The 22889-nt window shown below is 48.9% G+C and overlaps 1 protein-coding gene across 3 annotated transcripts in view; it reads left to right on the top strand.

Annotated features, from left to right (window-relative positions):
* The first annotated feature begins 529 nt into the window (after positions 1-529).
* The window catches only part of RNF220 (ring finger protein 220), a 223181-nt gene continuing 200821 nt past the window's right edge, over positions 530-22889 (top strand). Inside the window, exons 1-2 of one of the 3 annotated variants that reach the window (XM_029227360.1) lie at positions 530-890; positions 7288-8023. In XM_029227360.1, the coding sequence (XP_029083193.1) occupies positions 7399-8023 (625 nt within the window). In that variant the 5' untranslated portion in view covers positions 530-890; positions 7288-7398. Of the gene's footprint in view, positions 895-7287; positions 8024-22889 lie in introns of those variants that run through there. The other 2 variants (XM_029227361.1, XM_029227359.1) reach the window with 2 other exon arrangements.

The following is a 22889-nucleotide window of genomic DNA, read 5'->3' as shown; positions in this document are numbered from 1 at the left end:
TGAATTAAAGGATGATATAAAATTATTTGAAAGGAAAGAACTGTAAATATAAACACCAATAACAATTTTTATCTCAAAAATGCATGCTGAACTAGGCCCTCTCCACCCCCTCTGCAAGTAACAGTTTTATTTATATTCATTTATTATCTTATTATTATAGGCAAAGACCCAGAGAAGCATTCCAGGAGCAAAGTGATAGGTAAGATTTTTCTGGGAAAAAGGCAGAGTTTATGAGGGAGCCAGGATTTGGGAGTCATTCAGCTGCAGTGGGTGTCAGTATTAAAGATGCCCATTTACTCTTGGTAGCTTTTGGTTCAAGAGAGGAAGGACAGCAAACCACCTACTGAGATCTTTCAAGGGGCGTAAATGTGAACAAAACCAGGAGCTCTCTTCAGTTTCCACAACGTCTCGAAACCCCAAGACTTTCGAGCTCTTTCGCGAAGGCCAGCAGGTCTGCGCTCCAGGAGTGTCCTGGCTCTGGACTCCATTTCCCAGAGTCCCTTAGTGCCCTAATGTATTCAGTGCTCAGAGTGTCTGTATGTGTGTGAGTGTGAATGTGCGTGTGTGTGTGCGCGCGTGTGTGTCTCCGAGTCCCTGGGAGAGTGGAGGCTCATTCACTGATTAGAGCCAGCGCTGAGAGGCAGCACTGCTCCTTCTCTTACACCAACCGAGTCTCTTGATCTGTACATGCAATCCCAGGCAGCTCGCGAACACAAACCCGGGGCCAGCCGCCTACTGCTGCTACTGCTGCTGCTGCTGCCGCTGCCGCCGCCGCCGCCGCCGCTGCCTCCGCCGGCTCTGCGCACCCGGGACTTTTCATGCACCACACTCACCGCCTCCTTCCCTCCGTGTCCTGAAAAGTGCGACCTTTCTCCCAAGGAATTTCCACGGCAAGTATGGAGACCAGAAAGGGGTGTGGATGCGTGTGCGTACATAAGAGGGGTGGGTGCGAAGGCAGCCGGCTGGCTCAGGAACCTGGCTAACTTTCCGGGTTCGTTTCCTAGGGATTCGGGCAGCTCCCCGCCCCCCCCCTCCCGACAGGGGAAGGGGCTGGGATCTGGGCTGGCGCGTCTCAGATCTTCGCGACGGTGCCTCCCGGCATCGGTGCCCTGCGCACTCCATGCGCTGCTTCAGTCAAACTTTCCGTCTTGAGTTTTCCTTAATGTGTTTTATTTGGGGGGTGCGAGGGGGAGGGACCACACGCGGGAATTGGACAAGTAGGAAGGGTGAGGGGGCAGGGGCGGCGAGGGAAGAGAGCGGGACTCCTTTTTTCCATCTTTTAATAAGCCACATTCCCACTTTGTTTGGGTCGGACGCCAGAATGCCCTCTTGCCCGGCTCCCCAGTGGATCCCGCGGTGATTTCCGGCTGGGCCCGGGCCGGGTGGTACTCAGCGGGGAGCCCGAGGCTGCTGGCGGGATGGGGAAGGGGCGATCCGAATGAGAAAGGACCTCGACCGCCCCCACACAACACACGGCCTGCCCGGTGGGGTACCCGGGGAGAGGCTGGAAACCTGGGGCCTCCGGGGGCTCGGCTTACTTTCCTGGAGGGGGCGGGGGTGAAGGGCGTGGAGGAGGTGGAGGTGGGGGTTGGGGAAGCCCCCGCGGGCAGGAAGGAGGCAGGTGCTGGCCCAGAGGTGGACCGCTCGAAATACAGCGGGTAAACTCCCCGCTCCGCTCGGCCCGCGGGCCTGGTCTCAGAGCAGCCCGACCCGTGAGAGGTCTCCCGGGATTTTCGGGGCCGGGACTCTCTCTCCCAGCGGTTCCACCGAGCGGGGCGGGAGGACCGCCGTACAGACAGCGGCGCGGGGCTCTTTTTGTAGTTTTATTTTTATCTTAGACCTGCCTTAAACTGAGTAACAATTTCTCTTCTTCCGACTTGAGAACAAAACTTTTCAGCGAGCACGCCGGGCGCTGCAGTCCTGCGGCCACCGCAGCCGCGCTCGTCAGCCCGGGCGGAGCGACCTTCTCCGCCCGGAGCCAGGCCCGCCACCTCGCTCCCGAGCCTCTGGTCGCCCCTCTCCCCAACCCCGGGATTTTCAGGGCTCCGCCTGGGCGTTTCGCCTTTGTGCTTTGTAAGGGAAAGCCTTTTCTTCCAGGGCACAACAAACTTGGGCGGAGAGCTTCCGTGTGGCCCCCCGGGCGAGGCCGCCCACGGTGGTGAGGCCATCCGAGGGGATGCCCGGTCTGTCCTCCGCTCCAGGAGCCCCTCCAAGAGCTCGAGGTCCGGGTGGACCCCGGCCGGCCCGGCGCGCGGGAGCCCAGAAGTAGCGGGGACTCGGGCTACCCGAAGGCAGGGGGAGAGCTCTCGCTTCCCGATCAGAACGCGCTCTCTCGAGCCCGGCAGCGGCTCCAGCGGAGGGCCAGAGCCCGGGCCCCGAGCCGGGCGCGCGTCGCACCGGTCGGGTGTATGGGGCGGGGGCTCTCGGTATGGGGCTCAGTCCTGCCAGGCCGGGCCGGGCCGGCAGTCTGGGGTCTCTGGCCCGCGCCGCCTCCCGCCCTGGAGCAGCTCAGAGGGAAGACTCGGGCACTCTCTGCCCACGATGCCCACCAGCCACGTCTCGCCTCTCGCCTCCGCACCAGACTCGGCTTGAGGGGCAAAGGGGAAAGAAAGGAAAAATAAAGATAAAAAAAGGGCCGGCCGGGAGGAAGCGGCGAGTCAGGCAGGAGGGAACAGAGCGGTCAGGGGTGCCGGCCTCCTCCTCTGCCCGTCTCGGGGGTTCTTCCCGCAGATGGAAAATGAGCCGAGGTGGGAAAGGCAGAAAAAGCGTCGAGGAAAAGCGATGAGGGCGTCTTCCGTGCCGATCCCTACCGGCTCGCGGAAACCCGGCGAAAGTGGCGTCAATTCTCTCGCCGTACTCCGGGGCGAGTGGGGGAAGCCCGAGGACAGGGCGGCGGTGACAGACGGGGCCGGGCGCCGAGCGAGCGGGGACCACACACCTGTTCTGCGAGTCGCGTCGTGTGCGTCGGCCGAGCGGCCGCGGCGCGAGAGGCAGAGCCCTCCCTCCCGCACTCCAGGCCCGCTGTCCGAGAACCGGCAGGGCCCGGCTGCCCCGCGCCGGCCCGCCTGTGCAGGAGCCCCGCAATCCAGGAGCCTGGTGGCTGCCCGCCGAAGCAGTGGCGCGCGGCGACAGGACCCGGGTGACCTGCGGGGCGGGGCTGTGCAGGGGCACGAGGTCCTTGGACTTTGATCGAAGGCAGCCTCCTCCGAGCTCCTGCCCCGCAGGTCATACCCGGCCGCGGACGAGGGCCCGTCGCACTTAGCGGTTCTTGCCTGGCTGGAGCCCCGGTTCCCCAAAGTTACAAACAGATGTTTCGTGCGGAGGTTGTTGGGACCTAAAGTATTGTTTGTGCAAAGGCAACCGAGAGCTGGAGGGAGAGGTCAGGCCGAGGAGTGGTGGGCTCGGCTCTGCGTTGGCCCTAAGTTTATGCAGGTTTCGCCTTCCCCTCTTCTTCCTCCGTTTTCCCTAAAAGAGTTGGGTTTTCCCGGTTTGAAGACTTAGAGGCTGAACTGTGCCCCCGCTCGCTGAGCGGCAGCCCCGCGGCCCCGCACTCTCGGACAGGCCGGGTGGTCTTGGCTTCCCACCCGCTGGCCAAGCCGGGCCTGAGTCGGGGCCCAAACTTGGGACAGATACCAGGCCAAGTGTGAATCGCAGGCGTTGGCCCCAGCCACGGAACCGTGTTAGCCTTCTGCTTCCTGAGCTCGTGCATATGGTGGTAAAATATTTCTGTTAGAGCGGTGTTTCCAAATACCCCCTGGGCATTTGGCGTTCGGGAATTCTCTTCAAGCGGAGAAGTCTGTGAACTTAAAAAAAAAAAAAATCTTCCCTGAGTTCTTCACAACCCTCCACCACCCTGGCCCCATTTCCCACTGTTCTTTGCTTTTTAAGATGCCTGTTAATTTTTTAAAGTTTATTTATGCAAAGGAAAAATATCGTTTAATTTGTTCTATTATTTTAATTCTTGGCTTTTGGAAACGGTTCAGAGACCACAAAAATGTCACCTGTTGTAATAAGCAGAGGGGGGCTGTGTGTGCGTTTTAATTACCAGCAGAGTCGTAGTTTGGTGGGCGTTCAGAGCTCGGGCTCCGGGAAAGAGGCTTTTGCAGCTTTCTTTGTGGCTGTCATTTGCAAGTGGGTTTGGCTCAGGGCAGCAGAAGCAGCCGCAGCTCCTCTTCCTTTTACACCGATCCCCGGCGCGGGTCAGGAAAGACGCTGGACAGGGATGGTCAGAGGCTGGGGTGGGAGATTGCTCGCTCTCTGAGACTTTCTCTCAGGCTTTCGGTTTTTCAATGGGAAAGTGGCTAGTTCGCGCTGGAGAGCGGGGAGCGCTGCGGATCAGCCCAGTTTCAGACATGTTCATGTTCCAAACGCCAGCTTCTTCGTTTCATTTGTCTTGGTTCTGGCATGTTTAACCACGCAATTAGTGATCTCACTAATTATTCAGTTAGCTGGCGTTTTGTAATCACTTTAAACCAGGGTCGGGTGTGTGATTTAGCAAACTGCCACACATACAGCCCTGAACCAAACCCATCACGTCAAGGATTTGAAATTTTAAAAACTCAGTATTTGTTAGTCCCTCCGTCCAACCTCACTGCCTGCCAGACAATTTATTTAGCTTCGTGGATTGATCCCTCCTCCTTGTTTAGTTAATTCAACAAAGACTTTTTGCAATCTGTTTGGAGTTTGTCTGATGCCGTGGAAAAGTAGCTGATGATTTATTTGGTTGCTTTTCGATTTCTGTCTTCAGCCCTTCTTTCTCCTCCTTTCAGCGGGGATGTCAGCTGTTATTACTTCCTATTGATCCCTTTGCAAAGTGAGAAGTGAACTAAAATTAATGTCAATTCCACTGCTCAGATCAATAGCTGGAGTTATTTTAATCTGGATTTGCACGCAGTGCTAAATTAAAAAAAATCAGCATAGAGGCAGAAAAGTAACAGTTACTTACTTTCCCTTTGGCCAGTTCTTTACAGTCACCCAAATGCTCCATCAAGCTGATTATCTTACAATCCATATTTTTTTAATTAAGAGGGTCAGTTTTCTTATTTGGGGTTCTGTGTTTAAACCCATGACATTTTGACATTGGGAGTGTATTAACTATAGATTTTCATAATGACTGTGGTCTGCTGAAGCCTCATCTATACAAGTTGTTAATGTGAGGAGGGGGTAAGAAAGAAAAGGGAAAAGAAAAAAAGCACTCCCCCTTCCCCCACAGAGACCAACGCCCACACAGTGGAGTAAAAGAGATGTGGCCTGGGAAAATATTGTTGATTTCTTTTCAGTATAATGAAGTTTCAAATGAATAACCAGGTTTGAGTGATTCACTGTGTTCTGTTGGAGTGTCCAGTGCTGTTGCCAGATTACTAATTTATTAAACTCATTTAAGATAATGAGGTGATCCAGGAAGTAAAAATAAAAAGCGAATCCTCTGGGTGATGGTTATTTTTGGGGGGGGAACATCCTTCCCCTCACCCCTAGTGTATTATGTTTGCCCTTTTCTCTAGCTTGCCTCATATAGTATTGCTTGTTTGACAAGTAGTTTGTTATTTCTGTTGTGAGGAGCTGCTTAGAACCCCTGGAACAGCCCTGGACCCACTTTCGGAGCATCCGTGTTGTATGACCATTAATCTGACTTGAAAACAGCCAAGAACAGGATTCCCAGACTTGTCAGCCTAACTGGCTGTCCTTGGCAGATCATTCCCTGCACTGCTATAACTTGACAGGAAAGTTATTTAAAATTTGGGAGAGAGAAAAATCCGTTAATGTGAGATACATAATCTGGTAATTTAGCAATGATGTCTATAAGGAAAGATGCCAAATGAGGAAGCAGTCTGATGGTGTGCACTCATCTTCCCAATTTATAACAGTCATTGACATGTCTGCTACAGGATGGGAGAAGGAAATACTCTCTATGCGCTGCATTAAGCCGGGAGGATCCATCTACTGCTTAACTGAGGTCACTCTGTTTGAGGGAATATCAGAGATACTCCTTTATCTAGGTGGGTTTCTTTTAAGGGAGGGGGTAAATTTTATTTGAGACATGACTCTCAATTTAGAGGTTATGATTTGTAGCAGATGGTGCTTTCTGGTTACACTTTAAGTTTCATTAAGTTTTTATTTAGTGTACATCCTTGAAGCGAATAAGTCCTAGTATTCATCTTCTGTTATCCTGACTTTCATACACAGCCCTTCTCCCACCCCCTACTCAAAATAAATTTTGAAACAGAATCAGTGGCTATGAAAATGTACAACCTAAATTTAAAAGGGAAATTGAAAGAAGTCTTTCTGAAATACAATTTGTTCCAGGGGTCTTTAGCGGACATCAACTCTGACTGGGCCAGTAAGCAGAGGAAAGCAAGTCAGAAATTTTGTTAACATTTTGCTCTAAATGGCAATGGCAAACTCAAGGCAGTTTACAAATCTGCTTAAGAGTGAGTGCATTAGTAACTAAAATTACCAATCAGCTCTTTGCTGCCCCTGGAAGACAGACGCTTCCAGAGAACATATGCCAAAGGCACCCGTCATGTTTTTAAATATTGCCAGAGACGCCAGGCACTTTATTGATGAAGGTTTTGTTCCTTCTCAGAAAAGAGAAAGCCTATATGATTAGGGAGGGGTGTGGATCAAAAATAATGCTGCTGTTGTTTCTTCACATAGTACTTCTTTCTGGAAACAGTCTTAGATGATACATGAAGATGTGTGTTAATGTATGTGCCAGTGTGTGTGATTTATCCACATGTACGACTTGTACCAACTAACACGTGGAGGTGTTCATGATCTAGATGTGCTTGACTTAGGATTTTTTTCAGTCTCAGGGCATTGCTAGAGAAGACGAAGAGAGGATGCGGATGCAGGGGGTCATATGAGTAGAAACTGGTCTCTGTTTGAACACCAGGCCAGCCATGAGCAGTGTATGCAGGTGCAAGCCCTTTAAAATATAGACCCCCACCTAATCTACTGGGTGACTTGGCCTTCCAAAGCTCATTTGCTCAGGGAATATTGTATTTGGAGGTTTTATGATTTTTTTTCCTTTGCTGGGCTCGGGCGCATTTCACCCGGAACGTGTAGGGACCAAAGTCAGCTACGCGTACATCACAGTAAGTTGTCTATTGATTTTCCTGAATGAAAATGGTCTGATGCTGCTGCCCACTGGCTCCTAAAGCCTGTGGTGTCTCTTGCCCGAGCATCTGTAAGCCAGAAGGATGGTGTTTCGATCACTTGGGGTTTCCCTTTTCTTTCCTCCCCCTGACCTTCCTCCCCCCTCTTTCTTTCTCTTTGCTGTTTCCGCAGGTCTTAGAAGGGGATGATTCCCCAGTAATATTCCCTGCCCTGATCCCAGGTGCCACTCCCTCCCAGGGAAGACTGCTTCTTGTGTGACGTCGGCCATAGAAAGAGACTCCGATGGACTTACACCGGGCAGCCTTCAAGATGGAGAACTCATCCTACCTCCCCAACCCGCTGGCATCCCCAGCACTGATGGTCCTGGCGTCCACGGCTGAGGCCAGCCGTGATGCTTCCATCCCTTGTCAGCAGCCACGACCCTTCGGTGTACCTGTCTCGGTAGACAAGGACGTGCATATTCCGTTCACCAATGGCTCCTACACCTTTGCCTCTATGTACCATCGGCAAGGTGGGGTGCCGGGCACTTTTGCCAATCGTGATTTTCCCCCTTCTTTACTACACCTCCACCCTCAGTTCGCCCCCCCAAATCTAGATTGCACCCCAATCAGTATGCTGAATCATAGTGGAGTGGGGGCCTTCCGTCCCTTTGCTTCCACTGAGGACCGGGAGAGTTATCAGTCAGCCTTTACGCCGGCCAAGCGACTTAAAAACTGCCATGACACAGAGTCTCCCCACTTGCGCTTCTCAGATGCAGATGGCAAGGAATATGACTTTGGGACACAGCTGCCATCTAGCTCCCCCGGTTCACTTAAGGTTGACGACACTGGGAAGAAGATTTTTGCTGTCTCTGGCCTCATTTCGGATCGGGAAGCCTCATCTAGCCCAGAGGATCGGAATGACAGATGTAAGTACTTTGGTGCAGCCCTCCCCTAACCCCAGTAAGCCCTGCCTTACAATAGGATTCAACAGGTCGGTGGCATTTTTCATGCTCCTAGTAATGGGAAGGGCCGACTCCCTCCCATTCAATAGCTGTGGAGTGCTGACATTTACTTGTCTCTTGTCAATGAGCATTGATAGTTCTTGTAGGAAATGTTTTTCTGAAGGTAGCCAGAGTCACATTGGCCTGCACTGCCCTTCCCTCCAGGGCATGATTGGCTTATTCTCTGGGGGCTCTGGAGTGGAGGGGGTGCTGTATATGGACCGGAGTGAATGTCATTTCATTAGTAAGTGTAGGTTCCTAGGGAATTTGGGGGGCTCAAAGAAACCGTCCATCCCTCCTCTCTTTGCTATCCTCATTATGTTTCTCTGATCTCGGTATTATTTTTTTAGTTTTTCCATTGTTATCACATCCAGCAGACTCCACGTGACTGTATTTTTCACAACTCCAAATCAGGCTATTTTTCAGAGAAGGACAAAGGTGTCGTCAATCACCATAAAGCATTTCAAACAGCTGTGTTTTCCTTGCAATCACAAGGCTAGAAAGTCGACTTCTCTTGGGATTTAACAGGTTTTCTGGGTGCTTATCCAGGGGCTCCCTTTTAGGAGTAGACACAGCTGGCCTGTGTGGCTGCTCCATATTTGATGCTCACAACTATTATTAATTTCTGCTTAGGGAACAGCTCTGTCATGTTCTCCAAGTGCCTTGCTGGGCTCCGGCTACACTCACTAATAGTTGGGGCTAAACCTTTACTTGGAACTTGTAGAGTAGGAGTGTTGAACCCTGCCATCTTCGCCTCTAATATAATCAGAAAATAATTGTGTTTTGAAGCTTTTGGACTATGGGTAGACCCCACAGAGCAGTTTTCTTCAAGACTGGTGAGAATTTATGAACTGAGGGTGTTTTTCCACCCGATCCTTTGTTCTAAGATTTGCTTCATTTTATTTTCTTAAGAAAACTACATTTGAGGTTTGCTTTCCCCTCTTCTCTATTTTTTGTGCTCCCGTCCTCTCTATAACCACCACCACGAATGTCATTTTTTTCTCTTCTCTTTATGATGCCAAGGAGAGTAATAGAGACGTTGCAGCTCTCTCCCCTGTCGGCACTGCTTCCTCAGGCTGTCTCCTTGAATTAGGCACTGTGTTAACTTTCCTGCGCTAAAAGGCATCTGCCTAAACCCAGCGTACCTTTTCAATAAAAGTCATCATAAAATCAACCTGCCTTGTAAATCCATCGCTCTTTGGTTTTGAAATATGTTGCAAGTGTGTCTTTTATGTCAGCGTCTGTAAGCCCAAGACCTCTCCACTTAAGGGAGAAGGCTGCTATCTGACAGCACAACTGCCCATGTTCTCTCTCTCTTTTGCTTTAGCTCCTATTCCACCTTTCCCTTTCTGTACAGCTGATGTGTGAGTGTGTGTGTGTGTGTGTGTGTGTGTGTGTGCGCGCGCTGACCCTGCTTTAGGAATATACTTGCTGAACACGGATTGGCTTTGTATCGGTCTGTTTTAGTTTAGTGTAGTTTAGTTTTCATTTGCCGAAGTGCAAGTGATAAAGGCGAGCTCTAACCTGACCTCTGGCCAAAACTGTCCTGGGTTCGGGTGTGACAGATTCTGCTCCTTTTTTCTCCAAACACAAGTTGAATATGAAATCCTCTTAAAACTAACATGCCACAGAGTAACACCTGGAGGTCAAGATTCCTTTCTTCTCTCCTAACAAATCCAGCTTGTCTCCATTTTTCCATTTTTTAGCCCAAACCTGTCTCAGACACCCAGAACAGGAGGAAGCTTGTTAGTCAGGTCAGCGCTCATAGATGTGGATATCCATTCCCCTCTGAGTGTCAAAGCCATAACTCTTCCGTTTGCCTGGTTTGCATTGTGTAGGGGTGCCATCCCCCATGGAGATGGATCCCTCACACAGGAATACGCCTGGGTGGAGAAAAATTAAATGAGTCTGTCTCCCAAAGTGAAATGGAATTCTGACCTTGGAATTAATGAGATTCTGATCAGAAGGGTGGGGAAACTTCTTTACTTCAAACTGTGGTGTTGTATAAATTGGAGCCCTTTCCCCTTTTATTTGTTTAAAATATCCTTTCTTTAATGAGTATTTTGTGTTCTCCTTTTTCTCTTACACAAACATTAGACCTGTAGGCGTGTCTGTGAGTGTAGACTGTCCACTCACATTATTATCTAGAGTTGCATTTGTGACTGATCTTAAATGAGAAATAAAGGTACAAAGTGAATAGGAGACTGTTACCCTGTGATAACCCTGGATTTGTGCTTCTTTCTCCTTTCCTTCCCTTGGGTGGGATAGCAGCCTTCACAGGGTTGTACTGGGGAGCATTTGTGCTTTTGATTTTGAGTATTTGGAAGGCTGGGGAAACATTTTTCTGTAAGGAAGGGTCGAAGAGGCACCATGACAAAGTCTGCTGCAGCTTTCTTGGCTCCTGTCATATGCCGACGTGTGTCGGAATATTTATGGTCTGTTTTATGTAAATACATATTTAAGGGCCGTTAGAAGCCCTGATTATTCCCACTAGATGCCTTTCAGGTCCTCCCTACAGAACCGTTTAGAAATAAGTAATATTTCTCAGATAATCGAGTGACAGTATACAAGACTGCTTCCAAGGGGAGAGCTTGAGGGGCAGATGGGGCAGTGAGGAGGTGGGGAGGCAAGAAGAGAGAGGATAGAAAGTGTTCAAAAGAGCAAAGTGATAGGATACAGTGGCTTTTGCCCAGATTGCCAGAAATTAACCGTGTATATTTTATGTTTTGTAATACTTAAAATTTAGAGTTAATCTTTGATATGGTTGACTGATTTTTCAGTTCTCTTCATATAAATAAAATGTTTTTCATAAAATTAAAAAAAAGTTTTAATTAAATACAACAGTAAAACTCCTAAATAAGCATGTAGCTTTAGGGGTTTGCTGGGGGGTGGGATGAGTGTGGGTGTGTGTGTCCCTTACTTAGAGTAGAAGTTTTATGACTGAGTTTTAAGTCAATGAAAAATATCAGTTTTACAGTGGAAACACTGGCAGTTTTTACTCTCGCAGCCTCCCCCTGCTCACACACTGCATCCATATGCAGATACGTCCACATCTGAGAGCGCTTGAAAGAGGGGCCTGCAGACATGGTGTAATGCACACGTGTTCTTTCCTTAAATCTGGGTACTGATAGGCAGGATTTCTTTTGTGATTAAATGTGCATATTTGTAGAAAGAAATGTAGCTATTTGGGTAAAGTATTGTCTCTCCTAGTAGATGATTCCAGTTTGCTTGCCTGTTCATCTACCTGGCATCACAGGTGATTCCTGAGGTAGGTGTTGGGCTCTATGGAAAAAAGAAGCCTTTACTCAACAGGACTGACTTATGTGCCCTGGAAAAAGGGAGAAGTATTTTGTGAGAAGCCATTCGTGGAGGATGCATGATTCCCCAGGAAGGGGACTGAGGTAACTCCCGTTTATTGTCATGCCCTGAACCCGTCTCCAAGTCTCCTTGTCCAGGGAAATGAGGTGAAAATTTATGGACCAATTATGAATAGTCCACGTGTGTCTTACATATGAAGTGTCTACAGATATGTTTCCCAGGGCTTTTAAAATAAACATTTCCTCATTAAGGAAACTTTACAACAAAAGGGAAAATAAGTATTCTCTGTTGCCTTGTGCTAGAATCTATACATTTATTACCGCCTTAGCACTCTGGCTCTTATCATGTGCATTTCCTGATTGTTCTCTGTAGACCTCTCCTGTGCCCAATTCCTGTCTGGGTGATACAGCAATTGGAGTTGGCTAGGATGCATGCTCGCCCTGAGGGCTGAGAGGAATCAGAACTGCCCTTGGGAAGTGATGAGCGGCCCTGCCTTCTGGCTCACCTCAGAGATGGGCACTGGACACTGACCCCAAGTGGCCCTCTTTCTTTGCCCTTCCCTGTGGTCAGGCAGATTCACAGGTAGGCAGGGAACCCTGTGACTCACAGCCGTTCCCAGATGTTCTGCTTTGCTCTCATCTTTGATATATTCGAAGTCATTCACATTTGAAAAGCCCTGAGTAGGAGAGATGGTATTTTGACTCTGAGATGTGTCTTTACAATGGCACGTATCCTTGAAGACCCTATGTCCTAGGAATCAAATCAGCTGAGCCCACATAGGCCCAGGGCAGCCTGGAATGAGCAGGGCTGGCCACAGCATGGGGGTGGTGTTAGGGGGGCTACTTCCCAAGGGCTCTGGGACTACCCAGGACTACGTCTGGGTAGGGACCTTGATCTGGGCTTTTAGGAGAATTGCTCTTGCTGGGAAGAATGTTTGGGGCGGCTCTCAGGTCACCAGGCTCAACTTCTGGATTGTAGCTGGAGCAGATGACCACTCTGAAAGGGTGCAGAAATCATCAGAAAGATGGGTCAGATGGTGCCCTCTGTACTGATTGCCCAGACCTAGCCCGGTTGTCGGCTCAGCTGCTCCCGGGGTTCTCGCGGAGTCCCTTTTCCCTCCCCATCTGGGGTGGGTGGGGGAGGAGGGGGCGAGGACTCCTGTGATGTGTGTGGTTGTTTCTGGTTGTTCACTCCCAACACAGTCATGGAGACTCCTTTTCATGCTGCTGGGTTTAATTGTCTTGTTGGGATAAAGAAATGTTTGCACAGCTAAAGTGGGGCCGGGCTGGACGGGAGCAGTCCCTGATGGCTGCAGAGCCATCTGGCCTGGCTTGGCTTGGCTCGGCGCGCCGCTGGCCCGCCCGGCGGCTGGGCTCGCTCCCGCTCCCGCTCCCGCTCTTCCCCTGCCTTCGCTCCACGCCGCGCCGCTCTGGTCGGCGGCTGCCTCCTCGCACGGCCGGAATGCCTAATCACCATGGTGAGAAAACGGACACCGCAGCCGTCCTCCCTCCTTGCCTCGCGCCCTCCCTCCCATCAATTGTCATGCAGAAGTGATCCGGGCTGCCGTTTCCTCGCGGCCGCCAGCCAGCCCCTCGCCGCTCCCGGCAGAAGGGTGGCTAGTAATTGATCGTTTGGGGGAGGGGGCGCGGAGAGGCGCGAGGCCGGCGAGGGGGGAGGAAGGACCACAGCGTGGGCCCCGTTGGCTCACTTGAAAAGGACCCCCAGCCTCCGCCACGGAGATGGCGTTCAAGTGGTTTCAGAAATGTTGGTGACCTCGCCGTCGCTCGGCCGGACTCGGAGGCTGCGGGAGAACGCCGGGCGCTACCCCGGGGCCGGGCGAGCACCGCGCCGCCGCCGCCGCCGCCGCCCGCGGCCGGGACCCGAGGGCTGCCTGGTCCCCCACCCCCGCCCCGCCCTCCACGCCCAGCGCCCCCAGGTCGCACTGAGAACCGAGCCCTGGGCCGGTTTCCTGTACGTCGTCCGAGCCGCATAGAGATGGGGTCGGGGTGAGGGGGTGGGAGGGGTTGTGGCCGAGGAGGGGGCGCGCCCACGCGGAGGTCGGGGCGATCGGGGGACGCGGCGGGAGGTGCAGATGGGCGGGTAGCGGAGTGAAGAGGCTAGGGGACACTGAGCGGGGAGGAGGCTTGGGGGGCGAGGCTGTGGGGAGGCGGGAGTGGGAGGAGGGAGCGCGGAGGGCTCCGGGGCGCGGCGAGCCGGGGGCATGGACGTGTGCACGCGCGCATATGGATCTGGCGTCGCCACCGGCATCCGAGGACTTTGAGGTTTCTCACGTAGGTTCGAAATGTTTTCCCCGTCCGTCTTGCTTTTCAAGTCCGGGGAATGTTTCCCAAGTCCCGGGGTTCGTGAATCGGCAGGATGGCTGGTGTTCGGGCGAGGCGAGTCGCGGTCACCTCTGACCGTCTGAGGCTCGCAGCCAGCACAGCGGGGCTCGTTAATGTCTGGGCAATTTCTGGAACTCTTCCCACGGGAAGTTTTCCGGGGCTGCCTTCCGGTCAGTGGCCCCAGGTTGATTATTTGGTGGCCCTTTTTTGTTTGAAAACAAAAAACACACATTGTATCCAAATAACAAAAGTTGCTTTCCCTCCCCACCCCTTTTCCTCATTAGGCAGGGAAGAGGAAACTAAAAAATAGAATTATATTTTTATATTGATTTTTCTTATTTTTAACCCTTATTAACTACACCCACCGGGTTAATAAATATTGGCACACTTTGAAATAGAGCCTTTGTAAATACTCGGGATTTGGAGTGACAATACACTTAATAGAGTTATATTTTTATGATGGATTTTCATATTTTTAACTCTTTTTAACCACATCCCTCTGGTCAAAAAATATCAGAACACATGTTGGAATGTACTCTTTATAAATACTTGAGATTCGGAGTGATGTTACATTTTATTGTAAAACCCACACGATTTTACACCAAAATAACAATAATTTTTGCATTTAAATATTCTCTTCACACAGTTCGGCAACATTTCCCAGTGCCATTTTACCCCTCCTAAAGAGAGATGAGCTGCAGACCTAAGGATGACGTACTGCTACATAGCAGCTAAAATGCCTTAAATTTTTTTTAAAATGCCATTTAAGTTGTGGCATTTGTGGTTGAAAAGAGTGTGTTTTTATCCTTTGGAACCTCAAAGTGTGTGCTACAGAGTGGAAATTTCTAAATACCTCTTTGAGGCAAGGAGGAGAATTTTCTGCAAAAGAACTTTCACCTACTTAGTCACTCCGTTGTGCCTTTTCCAGGAAGAGATCCCGAGTTGGGGCTATGGGTTTAGGCCTGGAGGAATGAGAGGCTGTAGTATGAATCAGTGAACCTGGTAGATGCTAAGCAAACAGGAGTAATTCATGCCCTTCCAGCCTTACCCAATGGATCAGACTTTTCTATTATCTCAATCACATTTTAGTTTCAGTGTTAAAAAAAATTTTAGCACTAAATCAGTACCAATCACAGCAAAGTGTTCAATAAGTGTTAGTTGAGTATTGAATAAATTTATGGTAGTGATTATAATCTAACTTTTACTTTAAGTTTTTATCAATTTGCCACTCTTCAGCCTTGCACTGGATAGTATCCATAAAACTGTGCTATCGGAAAGGTGTAGTGGTTTGAGGAAAGAAAGGAATAATTTATATACCTTGAGTTTTGATGAGGAGGTAGGGAGGGAGTTTTTTAAGAGATGTGCAATTACCTTTCTCAAGTACAGATTTATTGTGTTATTTTGGTTAAAAAACTTTCATAACTTAAAAAATAATTTAAAATTTGCTTTTCTCTCCTAACTCTCTAGAAACCTAAGATTGGAGTCTATCCCCTACCCAAATGTTTTCCCACAGCATTACATCACCTATCATGGAGTCTACAAAAATAGATCTTTGGGTGTGTATTTTAGGAAAAAAGGTTTCTACCTAGATCCTGGTTGCAGCTGGGACCAGACAAGTGATGTGGGAGTTTTGTAGATACATACAAGCATCTGGCAATTCAGACATTTGACTGGCAATTTTCTCTGTGGAATGTGTTCTGAGTGAAGATGACCTAGAGGAAACGAAAGTTGTGTTTCTGGGGGGAGACATGGTGCTGCATCCAGTACATTCTGTTCAGCAGACACGGAGCTTTAGGAAAGTCTAGAGCTGCATGGGTGAAGAAGGAACCTCTTGGTACAGTCTCATGAGAAACCAAGCTCGGTAAGCCTTAGTGTGACTCACCAGATGAGGGTTGTCTTTTTCCACTGAAATTCATTTGCAGGCTGAGACTTATGGCTTTGCATCCATCTTAGAGCAGCAGACAGTCAGAAAGCTGTAGGGAGGGGGCAAGGGCCAGCCCTGGAGAGACCTTTGCTTTATTTTCAGGTATATGATTTCCATTTAGGTGCTAGCTGATCCTATATTGCTCTCACCTGACCTTGCTTTTCAGAGTTTGATGCACACTGAGTCAGAATGGCCTAGCATAATAAATACCTGTTAGAGGGATAAATATTGTATTTGCCCCTTTGAGCCTCAACCTGAAGGTGTTTCACGTCAAAGGTGGGGAGGCAATATAACATAGTGGCTATGAGTTCAGCCTCTGGAGTAAAATCATGATCCTTTAGCTTATTTGCTCTGTGACCTTGGGCAAATTGCTTAACCTCTCTGGGCCTCTGTACTCTCATCTGTAAAGTGGGAATTACACAACCTAAAAGGGTTGTTGTGAAGGGCCGAATGAGATTAAGCACACTGATAATGCTTAGAACAGTTCCTCACACATACTAAGTGTGCAATACATAATGACTATTATTATTTTCAAGGACAATCTGGTGGTATAATCTTCCTTGTTAGAAGCACTGATGTAGACAAACACAGGGTCATTACTGACTAGCATGTATGTAGGATCCTTTCATGCACTCATGCCTTATGGCGATGTGGAAGAGGGAGGGAGAAAGGCTCAGAGCCCTTTTCTGTGATAGCAGCTGTTTCACCTCCCTGCATTATTATCCATCCACCAGGATTAGCCCTGGTGGCCCTCTGACCTCTCTCTTCCTTCATTTTGTTAAGAAGCAAGGTAATATTATAGTTGAAGAAACTGAGTCTCTGAGTCAGGAAGGGACTTGACTAGGATTAGATATCTAGGCAGCAGCCCAGGTTAGAGAATCTGAATCTCATCATATTTTCTTATTCTGGAACTTTGTATTATCAGATATTATTAGAAATAAATGGGCCATTAGAATTTGTGTGTGCTAGAAATTTGGGCCATATAAAATAGGATTTGCTTTAATGGTGTTTGACTAGTATTAGAATTCAGAGTCCCAGAGTTTCTAGTATGTCCTCAGATTTTAAGTTATACAGGCACTTTTCCCCTCTTGCCTGTGTGAGAGAAATCTGTGAACCTTCCCCCATCTGTGTGTGTCACAGTCCCACAGCATGATGGATTGTCTCTGCTTGGGGGAGGCTTAGGAAGGGGCTTGAAGAGGCCTTGTAGGTCAGGAGAGAAATACAGCAGCAGGACTGAGCCCGGGGGGGGGGGGGCAGGGGGCTGCTGGGGAGAGATTAGCAGGGGAAGGGGAGGGCAGGGTTGGGCGGGGATAGGCCTCTTCCATAGTGTCTGTGTGCATTCTCCTAGGAGTAAAAGAGGGCTGTCCATTACCCTGAGCGCACAAATAAACTCAGTGTTTTTCTCTTTGTAGAAAGAAAGCCCCAGGGGGCTTGGGAACACCAGAGAATGACTGCATCAGTAGGAGAGGTGGGGAGTAGGAGGATGGGAGTGGGAAACACTGACCCTCTGCCTGAGGACCTTGGATTTGAGTCTGTTATTTAAATATAGGTTTCACATATATACATAGTAGAAATAACCTTTGGAGGCCAGTTGTCTGACACCTCAATCCCCATCTGTTCCTTCACGGCTCCATTTAAGAGAAGGGGTTCAAGTCACTCTGGGGGGCAAAATGTCTCTGTAGATCATAGAGCACCTACTCCTCTCTCCCAGTCCCCAGTCCTTTCCACACAGACACAGAAACGTATGGGATGTAGGAAGGGAAACAATGAACATTCTTAATTTTGAGTTTTTAAAGAAGGGTGGAAAGTCTGGGATTTAGGCCCAAATGCCACAGTCATAGGAAGGAACTCTAGGAAAGGAAAGAGTTGGGTCTGAGAGGTAGATAGGGAGGTAAAGGCAGCAGTGCCTGCGAGGGTAAGTAATCAGCAGGACTGCAGTTTGGGCCTAGGCTTCAGCTTCCTTCCTGAGCAGTAAAATTAAAAAAAAAAAAAAAATCCTTAGAACAACAAAAGTCTGGACGCATGGGCTTCCTTCCTGACAGGCCAACCTGGTGGGGCTTCATTCAGCCTGAGCAGCAGTCAAGGCTGATTTACGGGTAAGAGGTCCCAGACAGACATGTGCTCTTAACCCTTTCCTAACTGCTGAGGTGCCTCCTTGCAAATGCTGCCCTCCTCTTCCAGTTTCCCATCACGGCGTGGGTAGCTTTTTATTGTTGTTGTTTCTTTATTCAAAGAGAGTACCTGCTGCTGAAGGACCTAATATCTTCTTCATGAAAAAGCTGGGTCTCTGGAAGTTGAATGACTTGAAAGAGATCTTACCATCCAGTCTGTGACGGCTGGCATCGTGGCTTTGGCTGGTATAACTGTCAGGCTCTTGGTGACATTACATCGGCTTTGGAGTGTTGTGTCCATCTCAGATCATGGGAAATGCCTCCTGGAATCTGTACTGGGGTGATCCTGTGAGCCTCCGATCTACATCTATAAAATACTGATACTGCAGAAGGAAGGGTGCTGCTTCATCTTGGGTGTTTTTTGGTGGCGTTGTGGGTAAAACTGCAGAGTACAGGAGGCATGGTTCAGTTTCCAACCTGATAGAAAGTATGATACACTCATCAATTCATTTAATCATGCAACCAGTATTTCCTAAGTACGTGTGTCCTTCCAGACACTGTGCTGGGTGCTGGGGATACTATGATGAGCAAGACAGATTAGAGTCGCTGCCTTACTGGAGCTGAAAGCTTAACAAGCAGTTGCAGGATGTTGCGAAAACTACTCTAATAGGGGAAATATAAAACACCATGGGGTTAGAAGCAGGAGCACCTATCTTGTCTATGAGTCGGGGATAGCTTTATGGAGGGAGTGACCTTTAAGCTGATATCTGAAAATCAAGGAGTTACGTATTCAAAGAGGCTAGGTGTGGCAGTATGCTTTTCTGGACCAAGTATGGCATCTGAATGCGGAAAAAAGAACTCCGGAGCTTCCAAGGATTGCTCATGATGGTGAGTAAGAATAGAATTTCTCTCTACCAGGGCCTCAGACCTGACCTTGGGTCTCTATTATATTTCATCCTATAGCCAGGCATTCTTGAGAATGTCCATTTGGTGCTTATATGGTTCTGAGGCCCAGTATCATGTAGGGTCTTGCTTTTAAAGTAACTTTCTAAAGATCAGTCACTGTAAAATACTTTCTGATGACATATGATATCTTAAGACCCGTGAGCACTCAGAACCATGCTTGGGATGGAGTAGACGCTCAGGAAGTATTTGCTGAATGCAGGAGGACCATGACCCTCCTGATGTTTAGTGGGATAGATTAAGTGCCCTAAGCTTTATACTAAAGGTCATGCTCAGCTAGGTGCTTTGCCCTGCATGGAGACCTGATGGATCTCAGGATCTAGGGTACTTCCTGGCCGTTAAACTAAGCCACATCGCACCCAGGATTCTTGGCAGGATTTCTTGGCAAAGTTTCCTATGGGAGGTGCATTGCACAGACTTGACTTGCACGAGGGAGGTTAGAAGTGTAGTGCGAAGACTACCGAAGAAGGAAAAAAAGAAGGCGAAGCCAACTGTTGTCCCAGCCTGCCTCATGTAGGCGTCCTAAAAACAGTTCCTTCCAGCCGGGGCCTCGGGACTCCGCCGTCTCTGCTGTGGTTTTCCTTCCCCCCGCCTCTTATCGCCATTGTTGTAGCTCTACATGCACAGCATTTCCTGAGCTCCTGTGTGTAGAGCCCTGGGCTCTGCGCTGTTGGTGGGGGAGTCAAAGAGTTAGGAGATGATACTTCCTCTTCTTGAGGGCCTTATGGTTAAGGTGAGTAGTTAGGATGTACATGTGAAAAAGAAACGATAATGTAAGATAACAGACAGATAGGGCTCTGGGATTTCAGGAGAGGGAGTAATCCCCAAGGCTGGTTTCTCAAAACGTGATCTAAGGACCACCAGTGTCCTGATCACTTGTGGTTGTGGTGGCGGAGGGGGTGGGTTGGGGATGGGGGAGAATGTTACTTATAATGCATATTCCCAGGGCCCACACCAGACCTCCTAATCAGAATCACAGGGAATGTGGCCTGGAAATCTGCATATTGACAAGCAGGTGGCTCTCCTTAAAGTTTATGACCCCCTCCTCCAGGGTGAGAGTCTCAGAGGCACGCTCTGGCAGAGGAGTATGGCTTTGGAGGAAGGGGAGTCAGGACCAGACAGTGGAGAGGGAGAGGCTGGGATTCCACTGAGGAGCCCGGGGCTGGTAAGGGTGAACGCTCAGGGCTTGCCCACGGCAGTACCTTCTCCAGTCTCCTGTCGTGGGTGGGATCTGGCCAGCTGCCTCTCCTTCCCCGCGTTGCCTTCACTCCTCCTCGTGCTGTTCCCCTCTCCCTCCCTTATTGCCGATCAGCTGACTGTATTGGCGCAGACCTCCCCTTTCTTGGTGCAGCATTGTAATTGACGTGGCCCAGCGGAGGGGTTCATGGTGCTTAGCCAGATGTGAGGGAGGCCGGTGAGCGCTTGGGCTCTTTGGGCTCCAGCCAGCTTGTCTTCTCACTGCTGTTATACTGCCGAGAAGGGGCTGGAGAGTATTTTTTGCCAGCCTCCTCTCTCCTCTTCCCCCTGAAGCTTCTGTTGCTGGAATGCTCATTTGGAAAGAAAGAAGGGTTAGAGGAATCTCACGGTGTCAGAATCCGTCACCAGCACCTGCAGGCTGGCTCTCTGCTTCAAGCTTTAACCCTTCTGGGGGCAGCTGCCAGTGGGCAGGAGGTTAAATGAGCCGCGAATAGGGGCCTGGTTCAAGGTTCGGGTGGCTGCAGACACCTGTACGCTAGTGGTTGCTCTTGTCAACCTTGCTAATGGACTTGGGGTGGTGTTCTTTTCCCAGCGTACTTGCCCCTTCTTAAACACTCATCACTTTGTATTGTAATTATTTGCTTAATTGTCCCACCTCCAAGGGCCCATGTCTGTCCCCTGTGTGACTCTGTGCAGTATTTCTCCTCGTGTAGCACCTGGCTCAATAAACATTTGTTGGGAGAGTAAGGGAGCCCAGGATCACTGTTTCCTGGGCCAGGTTATGCTGAGTGTTGCCAGCTGGCTCTACCCGCTTTGACCTAGTCTGAAGGACCACACAGGATCCACCAAGGGCTGGGCACCTCGTGGCACATTTACAAGTGGGAAGTGATGACAAGGAATAGAGGCGTTGGGTACAGCTCAGCGATGGGGCAGGAGCATAGAGCCAGAAGCTCTGACTTGTTATTTGCTAGTTGTGTAACTTTGGGTAAGTTGCTTTGTTTCTCTGAGCCCCAGCTCCTCATGTATAAAACGGGAGGTGGCAGATAATCTTTGCCCTGCCTTATAGGGTTCTTGAATCAGAAAAGATAATACAGATGTGTTTTGGTTATCTAAAAGTAACCATATAAAGGACACACTATATATATATATATATATATATATAGTGTATATATATATATATATATATATATATATATATATATATATATATCCCCTTCCAAGAACATCTGTCTAAAGAGTAAAATGGTCTTAGGAGACTAAAGTAGTTTATGAAATACCTGAGTGTTCAACCTAGAGGGAGCCCTCTTACATGCTGTTTCATCCTTGAAGTTGGCTCCATAGAGGGGCTGCATTCCCTGACACTGGCTGCAGCTGTTTATTTTCCTAGGCAGTTTGGGACAAAAGTTGTGTAGACTTTTTGTGAACGTAGGTTGGCAGGCCCCTCTCTATAACAGATCTGTAACATCTCAGCTGAAATTTTATCTTGCCAGATTCCCACTGAAAGGAATGTACCCTCTGCCTTTCTTCTCAGCAAAGTTCAGAGCATCTTTATTTTTCGGTTTCCAGGGCCAGTGACTCTAATCCTACTTCGAGGAGGGAAATGTTTTGCCTCAGAGGCATAATGCTTCGGCCTAAGGAATGATAGGCAGAATCAAGGTGAAGAGGGCTTTCTGCCCTGGAGACCTATCCTAGGCTGCGAGAATAGCCATGCTCTACAGGCGAGTAGGACAAGATGAAGAGGCCCTTGTCAGATATGGAAGGATTTGGAAGGGCCTTCTCTTAGGGGAGAGCTTTAGAAGTCAGAGCTGGGCCAGGAGGATTGGAAAGAGCAAGCATTTGAAAAAGGCTTTACTTGTGCGGTAAACTTCACTGTGTGATTATTTAATAGACCATTAACAAGCAGATTCATTAACAAGATCTTAATTAACAAGTTCCAGGGTTATTCCTCCAACTTCCCAAGGGAACTGTTCTCCTCCTATTTAGTCCCAGAGACTTCCTATCCTCCTTAAACTAACCACACCAGATGCATTTAAATTCAGTCTTTTTATTGCGAGTGAAATGACTGTGGGCAAAGACAGGCACAGAGGCCGCTCCTAATAAGAATAGTAACACCTTTGGAGCGCTTTCTAGGTGTCAGGCCCAATTCTGAGTGCTTTACAGGCAATCATTTATTTAATCCTCATAACATTCCTATGAGATAGGTATTGCCATTTCCATTTTACAGATGAGGAAACTGAGGCCCAGAGCGTTTTAGCAACACACTGTACTCATTGTCACAACAGCAGGAAATAGCAGAGATGAGATTCAAATCCAGGCAATCTGGCTCCAGAGTCAATGGGAAGGAGGAAAACCCCAGGAGAGGGAGGCCTGTGGGTCAGATTCATGAGGAAATAAGAATAAGAATAATCCTTGTATCTGCTCATCTGTGCTGGACACAGTTCTCAGTACCACACATATGTATGTCAGGCTGCGTCCTTATGTGAAGTCTTCTGCAGTGAGCAGCTGTTAGGCACAATCTGTTGGCCGCTCACAAGCCTTTGTCACCCTGTCTCCACTGTGAGTTCTATGAGGTGGGGACTGTGTCTTATTCATCTCTGTTCTCAGTACCTAGAGTGCTGCCTGGAACGTACTAGTTATGATCTAAAACAAAACAAAACAAAACAAAATGAAATGAAACAAAAAACAGTTTGTCAAATGTACCCCTTGATGGAAGGGGGAAGATGCTTTAGTGTCTGCTAAGTCCTAGTGCTTCTCACGGTGCAGTGCCTGCCTTTCGGATACTTCGCACTTTACAGATACCACCATTTAGAAGACCTAACTCTTGAGACAGGACAGCTTCATCTCATCTTTCTGTGCCTCAGTTTCCTCGAGGTAAAGTGGAATTAGCACTAGTACCAATCCCCTAGGGTTGTTCCAAGGATTAAATGTGTTCATAT

This window comes from Monodon monoceros, unplaced genomic scaffold, assembly GCF_005190385.1.
Source record: "Monodon monoceros isolate NGI ecotype Baffin Bay Population unplaced genomic scaffold, NGI_Narwhal_1 Super_Scaffold_18, whole genome shotgun sequence".
NCBI lineage: Eukaryota > Metazoa > Chordata > Mammalia > Artiodactyla > Monodontidae > Monodon > Monodon monoceros.
The sequence above is the reverse complement of the archived record's forward strand: the minus strand, read 5'-3'. Positions and strand labels throughout refer to the sequence as shown.